This window comes from Chelonia mydas, chromosome 16 (assembly GCF_015237465.2).
Source record: "Chelonia mydas isolate rCheMyd1 chromosome 16, rCheMyd1.pri.v2, whole genome shotgun sequence".
Classification (NCBI taxonomy): domain Eukaryota; kingdom Metazoa; phylum Chordata; order Testudines; family Cheloniidae; genus Chelonia; species Chelonia mydas.
In genome coordinates, this window is record NC_057857.1 from 682,637 (window position 1) to 695,648 (window position 13,012).

Consider the following 13,012-nt stretch of genomic DNA (forward strand, 5'->3'; position numbering starts at 1 on the left):
GTTCATTTTTAAAGCTATGGATTCAAGCTATATTCTTGTTTTGTGAAATCCAGCTTTACCAGTGCAGGTTTGTTCCATACACTTGTGTTTGCAAGCCTACAGTTAGGTGGCCCAAGTGCGAAGTTTCCGACTGTTTCCCTCATTTACAGTATTAACATTTTGTGTTTAGTGTAGCTATTAAAAAGACATTCCCTTTCTTGAAGAGTTCACTGCCTGACAATGATCAAGACAGGACCCTGAGGAGAACATCTGGAAGGAAAGGGATGCAAAAGGTGACTTAGCATACATTGTTCAGGTTTCAGAGTAGCAGTCGTGTTAGTCTGTATTCGCAAAAAGAAAAGGAGTACTAGTAGCACCTTAGAGACTAATCAATTTATTTGCGCATAAGCTTTTGTGAGCTACAGCATCTGATGAAGTGAGCTGTAGCTCACGAAAGCTTATGCTCAAATAAACTGGTTAGTCTCTAAGGTGCCACTAGTACGCCTTTTCTTTTTGCATACATTGTTCAGTTTAACAGATTGCTGTTGCGGAAACTTCCCCTTTCTGCATCCCTGCTAATAATTATATACCTTTCTACTATCAAAAATAAAATGAGTGAACTTTTGCACCATGCTTTCTAAATTTACAAAAACCACTTGATGAATCCATAACATATGTTCAACCATTTCAGGCTTATCCCAGGATAGCTGTGAGCTGAAAAACCATTCTAGATAACATGTTTCAGAGTAGCAGCCATGTTAGTCTGTATTCGCAAAAAGAAAAGGAGTACTAGTGGCACCTTAGAGACTAATGCTCAAATAAATTGGTTAGTCTCTAAGGTGCCACTAGTACTCCTTTTCTTTCTAGAGAACATGTATTTCCTAGCCCCTTGTGCTTAAGAACTCCTGAGTGGAGGTGGGTGACTGGATTTTTTTATGTTACTGGCTATTCTGAAAACATTGTTTCAGGTTGAACCCCAAACTGTTTCAAAACTTTTGCTGAATCAAAAATTCCAAGTAGGGTCAGAACAAAAGGTTTCATTTTGACCTGAACTTTCTCATTTCAGTTTTGGGCATTTTGACATGCAAAGGTGTACTAGATTCATAAAATGGCCAGGGCAGGACTCCCCCCATTATAACCTTTAGCCCACTGGTTGCAGTGTTTCCCCAATGCTGGGTCTTGAACTAACAGTGGGATGTGGGAAGGGTCAAAGTGGTGCCCCAGAGATGTTCCCCACCTTTCCAATGGGCAGCAGCATGAAGGAAAGCCTCAGACGAACATGTGGAACAGGCTACTGATTCTGCTATTTGGCTCAAAACACTTCCTCTGTGCTGCTGCCTAGATTCTGCTTTAGGCAGTGGGCTGGGAAGAGGGATCTGGGTACTACTAGCCACACAGAAGAAATGGCCAGAGTCAGCAGCCTGGAAGCAATTGCAGTCTAGCTGTGAGGGGAGAGGAGCTGACCAGGGCTGCAGGGAGAGCAAGAGCAAAGGAGAGCCAAGCAGGAGGTTTGGGGGCCAAATGGCTGCAGGACTAGAGGACTGAGGAGAGGGGGAGTAGTAGTAATAGTCGGTCCCCCAAAAAGCCACAATGCAGATGGTGGATCACTTTAGTAAAAAGTTTGGGAACCACTGGATTCAGGGTACTCACCTGGGTTCTGTTCCTCTCCGCCTGATGTGGAGAAGAAATTTGAATGTAGGTGTCCCACTTTGCAGGATGCCCTAGCCAGAGGACTATGGGATACTCTGGTATTGGGCTTTCTCAATCTCTCCTGTGGAAGCTGTTCTGCTTTTTATAAAGCAAGTGTCACTGGTGCAGGGACTTAAAGTTGGATCTCCCAAAACCTCGGTGAGCATCTAACCTATCAGGCTATAGTCATTCTGTCTTTCCCTGGCTCAGTGACTATTCATTTTCATGCAACAATAAACAACTAATTTCAGCAGAGTAAAATCCCACCATTTGCATGAAGTTAAAATAGGTAGTTGATGGAAAAATGTATCTCAGATCTAGAAAAACCAGATGCCCTCTGAAAAATATTGGACTAGAACCTGCTGCAGTGGGCACTAGTTAACTGCTCCCACCTCCTCCCCACCTTCCTCAAGCTCCTTTGCTTTTTTAAAATTAGAAACATAAAAGCTTAGGCACCCAGTTTTCATCATAAGTGAGATGCTGGCAAAGAGTACGTTAAAGTGGCCATTCTTCTCCGAACAAGAGGACACAGGAATTACATCCTCATGCTTAAGAATCAATATTTTACATTTGCAAAGCCTTGTACAAACAAACCACAGCTAGACATTGGGAGTGTAAGGTTCCCCAGCTGTAAAACTGGAGAAAGGATTAATTGTTTATAGCAAACTTGCTGTGGGACCTTGAGCAGAACCAGGAATTCCTGCTTTTTAACACTTTGTCCATTAAACAATGAAACATCTTGATTTATTACTCCTGCTCATGTCATTTTATATGCCCTATTTACACATGGAGATGCCTTTTGTATCTCCAGTAAAAGGAGTTGATGAAAAATAAAGGTACTTTAATATTAAATCAATTTTTAAAATTCTTAGAAGTACTGCTAGCTTAGATAAGTTGGAAGATGCATAGCTGCTGGTAGTGGTTGTGTGAGATAAGGACAAAGTTAATTTGATTTCCTTACACAAGAGCTTTAAAAAGTGCAATGCTCTGACATTCAGTTGCCTGACTCAGGAGCAGGCCTCAGTTGTACATAAATACTAGGGATACTGATTGCATCCAAAGAAAGTTGCCTTAAAACTGGGACTAGCCTCAGACTGGTTACATGTTTAGGTTTCAACAGGATAGTCCCCACCCTTTGAGACAGCTTATAGCTTAGGCCAAGGGTTCCTATTGTTCTTTTTGGAAATTTCCCCTTGCTCTTGTGCAATACTCCATTTATAATGATCCATTGTATATAGGATTGATCTTTGGTCACCTAAGAGCAGGAAGATGGAAATTGCCCCAGGTACTTAGTGGTTGGCTTAATACCCTGAAGGATGAGTGCTTGTATCCCTGTCTCATCTAACAATGGAAGCAGATGGCTGACTGGATGGATGAATGGACTATAAGGTGGATAGAAAGCTGGCTAGATTGTCAGGCTCAATGGGTAGTGATCAACAGCTCAATGTCTAGTTTGCAGCCAGTATCAAGCTGAGTGCCCCAGGGGTCAGTTTTGTTCAACATCTTTATTAATGATCTGGATGATGGGATTAATTGCACCCTCAGCAAGTTTGCAGATGACACTAAGCTGGGGGGGAGAGGTAGATATGATGGAGGATAGGGTCCAGAGTGACTTAGACAAATTGGAGGATTGGGCTAAAAGAAACCTGATGAGGTTCAACAAGCACAAGGGCAGAGTCCTGCACTTAGGAAGGAAGAATCCCATGCACCGCTACAGGCTGGGGACCGACTGGCTAAGTAACAGTTCTGCTGAAAAGGACCTGGGGATTATAGTGGACAAGAAGCTGGATATGAGTTAGCAGTGTGCCCTGGTTGCCAAGGCCAATGGTATACTAGGCTGTATTAGGAGCATTGCCAGCAGATTAAAGGAAGTGATTATTCCCCTCTATTCGGCACTGGTGTAGTGTGTCCAGTTTTGGTCCCCCCACTATAGAAGGGATGTGGAGAAATTGGAGAAAGTCCAGCAGAGGGCAACAACAATGATTAGGGGGCTGGGGCACATGACTTATGAGGAGAGGCTGAGGGAACTGGGATTGTTCAGTCTGCAGAAAAGAAGAGCGAGGGGGGATTTGATAGCAGCCTTCAACTACCTGAAGGGGGGTTCCAAAGAGGATGGAGCTAGGCTGTTATCAGTGATGACAGAACAAGAAGCAATGGTTTCAAGTTGCAGTGGGGGAGGTCTAGGTTGGATATTAGGAAACACTATTTCACTAGGAGGGTGGTGAAACACTGGAATGGGTTACCTAGGGAGGTGGTTTTTTAAGGCCTTGGCTGAGATGATTTAGTTGGTGTTGTTCCTGCTTTGAGCAGGGGATTGGACTAGATGACCTCTTGAGGTCTCTTCCAACTCTGATCTTCTATGATTCTATGACAGCATCTGCTGCTTTTGATCCCAGGCCACAACATGAAAAGACACAGGTACGGCCCAGGCAATAGCTAGTTATATTCAACGCTCTGCCCTCCTCCATTTCTGAATTACAAATCTGGTTACTTTTTTAAAATGTTTGAGATATCTAAAAGTTACACACGCCAAGTCAGTAGGATTTTCTTTTAATAGGTACTGAAAAAGGGCAGGATGTGTTTCCCTCTCTAGCTGAAATCTCCATATTCAACATTTTATCAGATTTAAAAACAACATTTTTTTAAAATTTCCTACGGATTAGTTGCTGCAGATATTTTCAAGGGAAAGCTATAATATTCTTTGGTTCTTAACGCACATAGTTCTTGGGAAACAACTGGAAGAGCTTGCCTTCTTGAGTAGGTTCATATCCATATTTCTCAAGGTTATTGGGGTCAAAAGTTCCTTCTTTAATATCCTTCTCAATCTGTGGGGCAACAACTTCCATGAAAAGCTGTTTGGCCGTCAGTGGTGGTTCTGTCCCTTTAGGAGTCTTATAGGAAACATACGGTTTGAGCTTAAACCCTGTCAAATCCGGAACCACAAATTCAGGGACCATTTCCTTAATTTTGATAAATTTCCCACCTAAGGTGACATAACCCAATTTCCTGGCTCCTCTGCCTTTGTTATGGCTCCTGGGTCCACGTTTGCTGGTAAATTCAGCCATTCTGTCCGCACCTCGGACCAGGCCTCGAGCGAGGTTGGTAAGCAACCCCATGCTGAATGTCTGCAAGAAGGAACAAAAGGCGGCGTTAGAAGAGAGCGCGAGCGGCTGTTCCTCGCACGGCGCGTGAGCAGGACTCTGGCCTGCGCCTCGCTGGGGAGAGAAGAGCCCGGGAGCTCCCCCTGCACACAGCGCCGCCGCTCCGAGCGGGCCCCAGCCCTCGCCGCTTCCCTCCCAGCCATGGCGCCGCAGCAGCCGGCTGCCCGCGCGGGTGGGGACCAGCCCGCCGTGCCCCGCAGGCGCAGCCGGCCTGGGGCCCCCGAGCCAGGGCGGGTGGGGCCGCCGCGGGTCCCTCTGGACAGGCCGCCAGGACGAGGGGGTGGCCTGACCCGTCTCCCCGGCGCGGCCCCGCGCCCCCTGGCACCCGGCCCCGCGCCCCCGACGAGAGACCCTCCCACGTCCCGCCTCACCGGCGCCGCGCTCCCCCTCAGCCGCCCGGCGCTCGCCCGCGGCGCAACTACCAGCCCGCCCGCCCGCCGTGACGGCACGTGCCAAGGCTCTGGCCAATCAGCGCGGAGAGTCGGGCCGGCGAGAGGACGGGGGGAGGAAAGAAACGTCATCGCGTCGCGCGTGCGCACACGGCGTCTTTTGCTGGCGGAAGCGGCCCAGGAAGCACGGTCCCGTTTCTTGAGTGACCTCTGCCCTCTGCCCTGACTTTTAACCCCTGACCTCCTTTGCAGGGCCCCCCCGTCTCCTGTCGAGAAGAGACGCTTTAAAGGCGCCGGGAGCCCCTCGGTGAGTCACCCCGCCCCCTGGGCGCTCCCGGCCTCCCCACCCCCGCCTCGGCCCGGCCCCCCACCGGACTCGCCTCTGCTGAGATTCCCCCGCACGCGGGGTCACCGCGGAGCTGGGTGCTGCCGGCGGCGGCGGGCGCCTCAGGGCAGCGGACCCGAACGGTTTGGAGCCTCTCGCAGCTCCTGGCTGCTCTGGGGCCTCGCCGGAGGCTTGGGCGATCCGGCCATGGCCGGAGCAGTGACGGGCAGCGGCACGGGTACGGGATGGGCCCCGTTTGCTCACTTCGCTTCTGCATAGAGTCCGCTCTCGCGCTGCGCGTCTCTTGGACGCGGGGTTATTGCCGCGAGCGCTGGGTGTCCCGGGGCAGCACTGCGCTAACCTGCCCCAGTGCTTGGTTGGGGCAGGGTGAGAATGATCATTCCTGTTTGCAGCGTGGTTTTCGCTGTGTTGGTCCCAGGACTTTAGAGAGACAGGGTGGAGGAGGTAATACCTTTTATTGGACCCACTTCTGTTGGTGTGAGAGACAAACTTTTGCGCTTACACAGAGCTCTGCGTCAGGTCTGGGAAAGGTACTCAGTGTGTTTGAGTGCCTTTCTCAGACCTGAAAAAGATCTCTGTGTAAGCTTAAAAGCTTATCTTGCCCACCAACAGAAGTGGGTCCAACAAAAGATATTACCACATCCGCTTTGTGTCTCTATTTATTCTTGTTATTTATTTATATTGCAGTAGCTATTAAAGAGCATTGAGCATTGTGCTCAGTGCTGTACAAACACAAAGGAGATGGAGTCTTCACCTTAGAGAGTTCTCAGTGTAAAGCCCCAATTGTACAGAGATTTACCTGCTTGCTTAATTTTACATATAGTGAATATTCCCATTGATTGTGCTGCAGTAGTCCTTCAGTGTGACTACTCATAATGCAAAAATTTAAGTCTTTGGAAGATCAGGGTCTAAATAGACAGGAAAAAACATAAACAAAATGTCAAAGTATATTGTGAATCAATTCCCCCCCCCCCCCCCCCCCCCCCCCAAGCCTTGCAAAATTGTCATGGAAGTGTACCAGCCCAGGCACAAAAATCTACTTACCTACCCTTTTTGATGTTAATAATTAAAGAAAAATGATTTTTTAAAAGTAAAACAGACTGTGTTTTTTGTTTATTCACTTAAAAGGCTAAAGATGCTGCATCACAAAATGTCCTTCATTTTGACAGCTATAGTTTACTATAGTGGTTTTCAACCTTTTTTCATTTGTGGACCCCTAACAAATTTTACATGATTGTGCGGACCCCTTTGGAAACCTTAGACATCGCCTCTGGACCCCAGAGACCATAGGTTAAAAATCCCTGGTTTAGTGTATAACTTAGGATACTTCATAGTGTACTAGTGAATGTAACATTGTGTAGTCTGTCAAAATCAAATAAAAGTATAATGAGGTGGCAAGAATGCACTACATTTTCGTACAGGAGGTAAAGTGTGCAGATTAATGGAATTCACATTTAAGCTAATACAAAATCCTTTACATCCATTATACTTATATGGGATGTTTCTTCCTATTTAAATAATAAGACATGCATGATAGGGTGAATATTGTGGTTTTTTCCCCAGTTTTTTAAAATTGAGTTTCATTAGATCTCTGTGTAGTTAATATTTTTATTTATATAAATTTGTACACTGACAGAAAATAATGTTGTTTTTCATAATTTGAGCAGAAAAACTAAGATTCATAAGACTCAAAATAAAATCTGTTATACTTTTAAATGTTTTACTTTTTCATTGTGAAATATGGAATTATTTACTAGAGATGCTGAAATACTTTAAAAATGTCCCTCAAGAGATATTTAATTAAAACTTTTTCTGTAAAAAGTGACTAAAAGGGACAGTGTCAGCTTGAAATCTATTCTATTTAAAAGAGATATAAGAAATTTAGTTCAAGGCACTTGTTGCTGCCTTTGAGTCCCCATTCCAGTTTCTGTGGTTTTATTTTTGTTTTGTTTCATTTTTAATGAATTTGTCTTCCCTGTTGCTGTGTGAAAGATTGACAGCAGAGGAAATTGACTAATTGTGTGACTCATTGGATTAGCCACTGTTACCTTAAACCCAGTCTTTCTGGAAGATAATTTGTTGGGGTACAAAATAGGGCTGCTGTTTTTTAAGGCTTTGGGAAGAATGTTAGGCTACGTCTACAATTTTGTCATTCATGGGTGTGAAAAAAACTCACCTCTGACATAAGTTTCACCAACAAAAATGCCGGTCTGGACAACGCTATGTCGGCAGGAGACCGTCTCCTGCCGACATAGCTATCTCTGGTCATTGGGGGTGGTTTAATTATGCTGATGGGAGAGCTCTCTGCTGCTGGCATAGAGTGGCTACACAGGAGACCTTACAGTGGTTCAGCTGCAGCAGTACAGCTGTGCTGCTGTAAGGTCTGTAGTGTGGACATAGTGTTAGTTTCATTTAATTACTGATGGGGTAATTATGAACTGTGCTAAAAAAGCAAACACCATGCAATGGGATAACACAGGCTAATGTTCATCGCAGAAGCAGTATTTTTGGCACATATGTAGTACTTTATAGTATTGTTCCCCAGAAAACTCAACTCAAACTGTTTGCGTAAAGGCATTATGTAGGATATGGTGATGCTGTGTATTAGAACTTCCTAGGTTGACCTGGCTACTGATCTGCAGTTCAGGTCTATGCTTTGAATTGTGTTAAGTATTGTGTCAGGTCTGGGTTTTCTAATGGTTCTACAAGTGGTAACGATATGGCTATGAAAGTATAAGGGAAAAGAAGCCTGTAACAGCTGATGGTCTTTGCCTGAAAACTGCATCATGTTAAAAGTGGGGACCTTGCTGGAAAATGGTGTTTGTTTTGCTGACTCAATGGTACAATTAGCTTGTTACGCCCACCTGGGTATAAGGAAAGTGGATATAGCCCTCAGGGACTGAGAGAGCACACACTGCACTGTAGAGTTTGGAGCAAAAAATGAAACCTAAGCATAGCCTTATACTCTGGTGAGGTAAGCATGGTGGTAGTCAAGCTTGAAGAGAAGGCTTGGGCTGGGTTTTCAGTTTGGAAGTAGTGGGTAAATACATTAAGACCTCAGGAGAGATGACTTTTAATTCTGTGGCCTTGTGTACATTACAAAGCCTTGACTTCTCTAGGCAAAAAAGTGTATTTTTCAATCTGTATTAAGCTAACCGATATTAAAATCTTAAGATCGACAAGGCAGTTGCAGTTTTAACCTGAGTTAGCTGTTCGAGGTGAATGCCGTAGGGTTTACCTTGAGCAGCTAATACAGATTAAAATTACAACTACTTTATCCATCACTAGGATTTTAACATGGGTTAGCAAAACACCAGTAAAACACATCTTTTTTCTCAGTGAAGATACAGGCCAAATGTTTAAAAACAAATCTCATTGTTGCTAATTGCAATTCAGTTGCACTTGTATTAGAAACAGTGGGAGCCCTAGCATGGAAGACTCTCTGGCTCCAGCAGCCATTTTCAATATTATGTTTGGGACTTTCTTTGAGCAGGTTTAATTAATTTGGTGGGATGGGGGTGCTGGCTTGTTGTTTTCTGTTTGGGCTGCATATGAGACCCTTGATTGAAACCCATAAACACAGCTTGGTTACCATGTAGAGAGCTTCATTAATTATCATTGTTGTACTAGAATATTAGAACAGCAAATCATCACCCTGTTTGTTTATTTCTTCACTGAGAAACTTGCTGTTTCCTGTATTTTCTCTCAGGAAGATGAAGAAAAATGCAATATTTCTATTAACTTGCCTTGTCATGGCAAATAAAGAAGTTTGGAGGATTCGTTCTCAAACACTTCGCATTATGGTTATTAACGCTGACTGTGGGAATGATGAATGTCACTTATTAACTAGGTTTTCTTCTCTCATTTATTTCCTCCCCCCCGCCGTTCCCCCCGCCCCAAGCCATGGGTGATGAGGACAGCAACTCCAGCCTCGAGGTACAGTATGCTGGGTTTTTATATTTATACTCTGATTTATTCAAGCACTTATTGTGTTTCCAGTATCTGGAACTTAACTTGCCCAGTTTAGTAACATATGGCTAACTTATTAAAGAATATTGGCTTTAAATAAGAACTGTTCCACATGTAAGATTTTTTGTTTTCACCCTCCAAAATCTTTAAAAGATTGGCCCCAGCTTGCTGTGATTTTTCTAATCCTCTTCATCCAGTTGCATTTCTTATCTCCTCCAGCCTTCATTATAGTCTAAGATATTACCAAAGTAATGCAACATAAACGGCATATAATATACTCCCACACTTCTTTGGTTGCCCTGTAGCTTTCAGGCCCCAATCCTGTGTATGCTTATGGATGTGCTTAACTTTGCTCAGGTGAGTTGTCCCATTCATTTCAATAATACAGCCACAGACTGAAGAGCTGGAAAAAGGTAGAGTCCCCTGACAGCTGCCTTTTACTATGGCTATACCTTGGTGTACTAAAATATATGATTTAATAGAGTCTTAAGGCAATTATGGGACAAACCATCCCGATGAGTCGAAAGAATAGTAAATATGGCAGGCGACCAGCTTGGCTTAATGGTGAACTCCTAGCGGATCTTAAACATAAAAAAGAAGCTTACAAGAAGTGGAAGGTTGGACATATGACCAGGGAAGAGTATAAAAATATTGCTCGGGCATGTAGGAAAGATATCAGGAGGGCCAAATCGCACCTGGAGCTGCAGCTAGCAAGAGATGTCAAGAGTAACAAGAAGGGTTTCTTCAGGTATGTTGGCAACAAGAAGAAAGCCAAGGAAAGTGTGGGCCCCTTACTGAATGAGGGAGGCAACCTAGTGACAGAGGATGTGGAAAAAGCTAATGTACTCAATGCTTTTTTTGCCTCTGTTTTCACTAACAAGGTCAGCTCCCAGACTGCTGCGCTGGGCATCACAAAATGGGGAAGAGATGGCCAGCCCTCTGTAGAGATAGAGGTGGTTAGGGACTACTTAGAAAAGCTGGACGTGCACAAGTCCATGGGGCCGGACGAATTGCATCCGAGAGTGCTGAAGGAATTGGCGGCTGTGATTGCAGAGCCCTTGGCCATTATCTTTGAAAACTCGTGGCGAACGGGGGAAGTCCCGGATGACTGGAAAAAGGCTAATGTAGTGCCCATCTTTAAAAAAGGGAAGAAGGAGGATCCTGGGAACTACAGGCCAGTCAGCCTCACCTCAGTCCCTGGAAAAATCATGGAGCAGGTCCTCAAAGAATCAATCCTGAAGCACTTAGAGGAGAGGAAAGTGATCAGGAACAGTCAGCATGGATTCACCAAGGGAAGGTCATGCCTGACTAATCTAATCGCCTTTTATGATGAGATTACTGGTTCTGTGGATGAAGGGAAAGCAGTGGATGTATTGTTTCTTGACTTTAGCAAAGCTTTTGACACGGTCTCCCACAGCATTCTTGTCAGCAAGTTAAGGAAGTATGGGCTGGATAAATGCACTATAAGGTGGGTAGAAAGCTGGCTAGATTGTCGGGCTCAACGGGTAGTGATCAATGGCTCCATGTCTAGTTGGCAGCCGGTGTCAAGTGGAGTGCCCCAGGGGTCGGTCCTGGGGCCGGTTTTGTTCAATATCTTCATAAATGATCTGGAGGATGGTGTGGATTGCACTCTCAGCAAATTTGCGGATGATACTAAACTGGGAGGAGTGGTAGATACGCTGGAGGGGAGGGATAGGATACAGAAGGACCTAGACAAATTGGAGGTTTGGGCCAAAAGAAATCTGATGAGGTTCAATAAGGATAAGTGCAGGGTCCTGCACTTAGGACAGAAGAACCCAATGCACCGCTACAGACTAGGGACCGAATGGCTAGGCAGCAGTTCTGCGGAAAAGGACCTAGGGGTGACAGTGGACGAGAAGCTGGATATGAGTCAGCAGTGTGCCCTTGTTGCCAAGAAGGCCAATGGCATTTTGGGATGTATAAGTAGGGGCATAGCGAGCAGATCGAGGGACGTGATCGTTCCCCTCTATTCGACACTGGTGAGGCCTCATCTGGAGTACTGTGTCCAGTTTTGGGCCCCACACTACAAGAAGGATGTGGATAAATTGGAGAGAGTCCAGCGAAGGGCAACAAAAATGATTAGGGGTCTAGAGCACATGACTTATGAGGAGAGGCTGAGGGAGCTGGGATTGTTTAGTCTGCAGAAGAGAAGAATGAGGGGGGATTTGATAGCTGCTTTCAACTACCTGAAAGGGGGTTCCAAAGAGGATGGCTCTAGACTGTTCTCAATGGTAGCAGATGACAGAACGAGGAGTAATGGTCTCAAGTTGCAATGGGGGAGGTTTAGATTGGATATTAGGAAAAACTTTTTCACTAAGAGGGTGGTGAAACACTGGAATGCGTTACCTAGGGAGGTGGTAGAATCTCCTTCCTTAGAGGTTTTTAAGGTCAGGCTTGACAAAGCCCTGGCTGGGATGATTTAACTGGGACTTGGTCCTGCTTTGAGCAGGGGGTTGGACTAGATGACCTTCTGGGGTCCCTTCCAACCCTGATATTCTATGATTCTATGTGTTGGGAATTACTTATTCCTAGGGGAAAAAAAGGTAGGCCATGCCAGCTTATTTAAATCACAGTTTCAGCAATCAAAGCATAACAACATGGAAACAAATCTACTTGACAAGCCAGGAGGATATCTGGTAATCTCAGAGGGAGCTGTTGGTAATAACAGCAAGACAAGGCTCTCTTTACTGGTGACTGCCCAGATGGGACATGCATCCCCGTCAGAAACAGCAAGGTAAAATTGTTGTAAAATTAGTTGTCAAGATAGAATTGTTGATTTACAGTCCCCGATGGACCCATAGTCTATTACAGCATGAACCCCGAAGAACATTCAGGGCACATTACCATATGAATTGCTATGATTTAGTAATTATTGGCAACAATATTGTGTATATTTGCCAGACATCTAAAGGGTATTGTCCTGGGAAGTAAACCATCTGGACTAATTCCCACAGAAAAGAGACTAGTAGGAAAGAATAAGCAGGGATTAGTCTACCCACAAAACCGAACTCCCTCTTCCCCAGTCGCTACAGTATCATTCGAAAGAGATCCCATTGGGAACAAAAGAGCACAAGTTGTGGTGGGAGAAGAAGTTGGGAATGGAACTACTCTTTGAATGAACAGGAAGGAGGAAGATTAAAAATAGAGCATAAGGATTAAGCTAACAGTTGTAAGAATTTTTTACCTGTTTATTTTCTCTGATAATCAGTGGTGGATTAATGGATGGGGCCTGTACCAATTTGGGGGCCCCTGCAGGTGTGCCAGAACCTGTGTAGAAGTGGGAGGACCACCAGTGCTAGAACTGTGGCCCCACTCCCTGCTCCTCCTCTTCCCCCGAGGCTCCGCTTCCAGCCAGGCTGGAAGCCAGAGGTGGGCCATGGTAAGAGCTGCCCAGAGAGCCTGGGTTGCTGTGGGGAGCCTTGGACCCTCCACCTCTCCTGGGCAGTGGGCCAGGTGAC

General features: G+C 45.2%; 2 protein-coding genes across 8 annotated transcripts in view; one reads left to right on the forward strand and one right to left on the reverse strand.

Annotated features, from left to right (window-relative positions):
- Window positions 1-4,202: 4,202 nt before the first annotated feature.
- On the reverse strand, window positions 4,203-5,622 carry MRPL41 (mitochondrial ribosomal protein L41). 2 transcript variants are annotated; one of them, XM_037879748.2, is made up of 2 exons: window positions 5,599-5,622; window positions 4,203-4,793 (listed from the first exon to the last, which is right to left on the reverse strand). In XM_037879748.2, exon 2 carries the CDS (start codon window positions 4,782-4,784, stop codon window positions 4,377-4,379), a length of 408 nt encoding a protein of 135 aa, XP_037735676.1. In that variant the 5' UTR covers window positions 4,785-4,793; window positions 5,599-5,622; the 3' UTR covers window positions 4,203-4,376. The 2 variants fall into 2 exon arrangements, with proteins under 2 accessions (XP_037735676.1, XP_037735677.1); XM_037879749.2 differs by lacking the exon at window positions 5,599-5,622 and adding an exon at window positions 5,201-5,348.
- Window positions 5,370-13,012, forward strand: part of PNPLA7 (patatin like phospholipase domain containing 7) — a 398,841-nt gene continuing 391,198 nt past the window's right edge. For 4 of the 6 annotated variants that reach the window (XM_043530656.1, XM_043530658.1, XM_043530659.1 and 1 more), the window contains exons 1-2: window positions 5,651-5,781; window positions 9,466-9,500. In XM_043530656.1, the coding sequence (XP_043386591.1) occupies window positions 5,751-5,781; window positions 9,466-9,500 (66 nt within the window). In that variant the 5' untranslated portion in view covers window positions 5,651-5,750. Of the gene's footprint in view, window positions 5,526-5,650; window positions 5,782-9,465; window positions 9,501-13,012 lie in introns of those variants that run through there. The other 2 variants (XM_043530657.1, XM_043530661.1) reach the window with 2 other exon arrangements.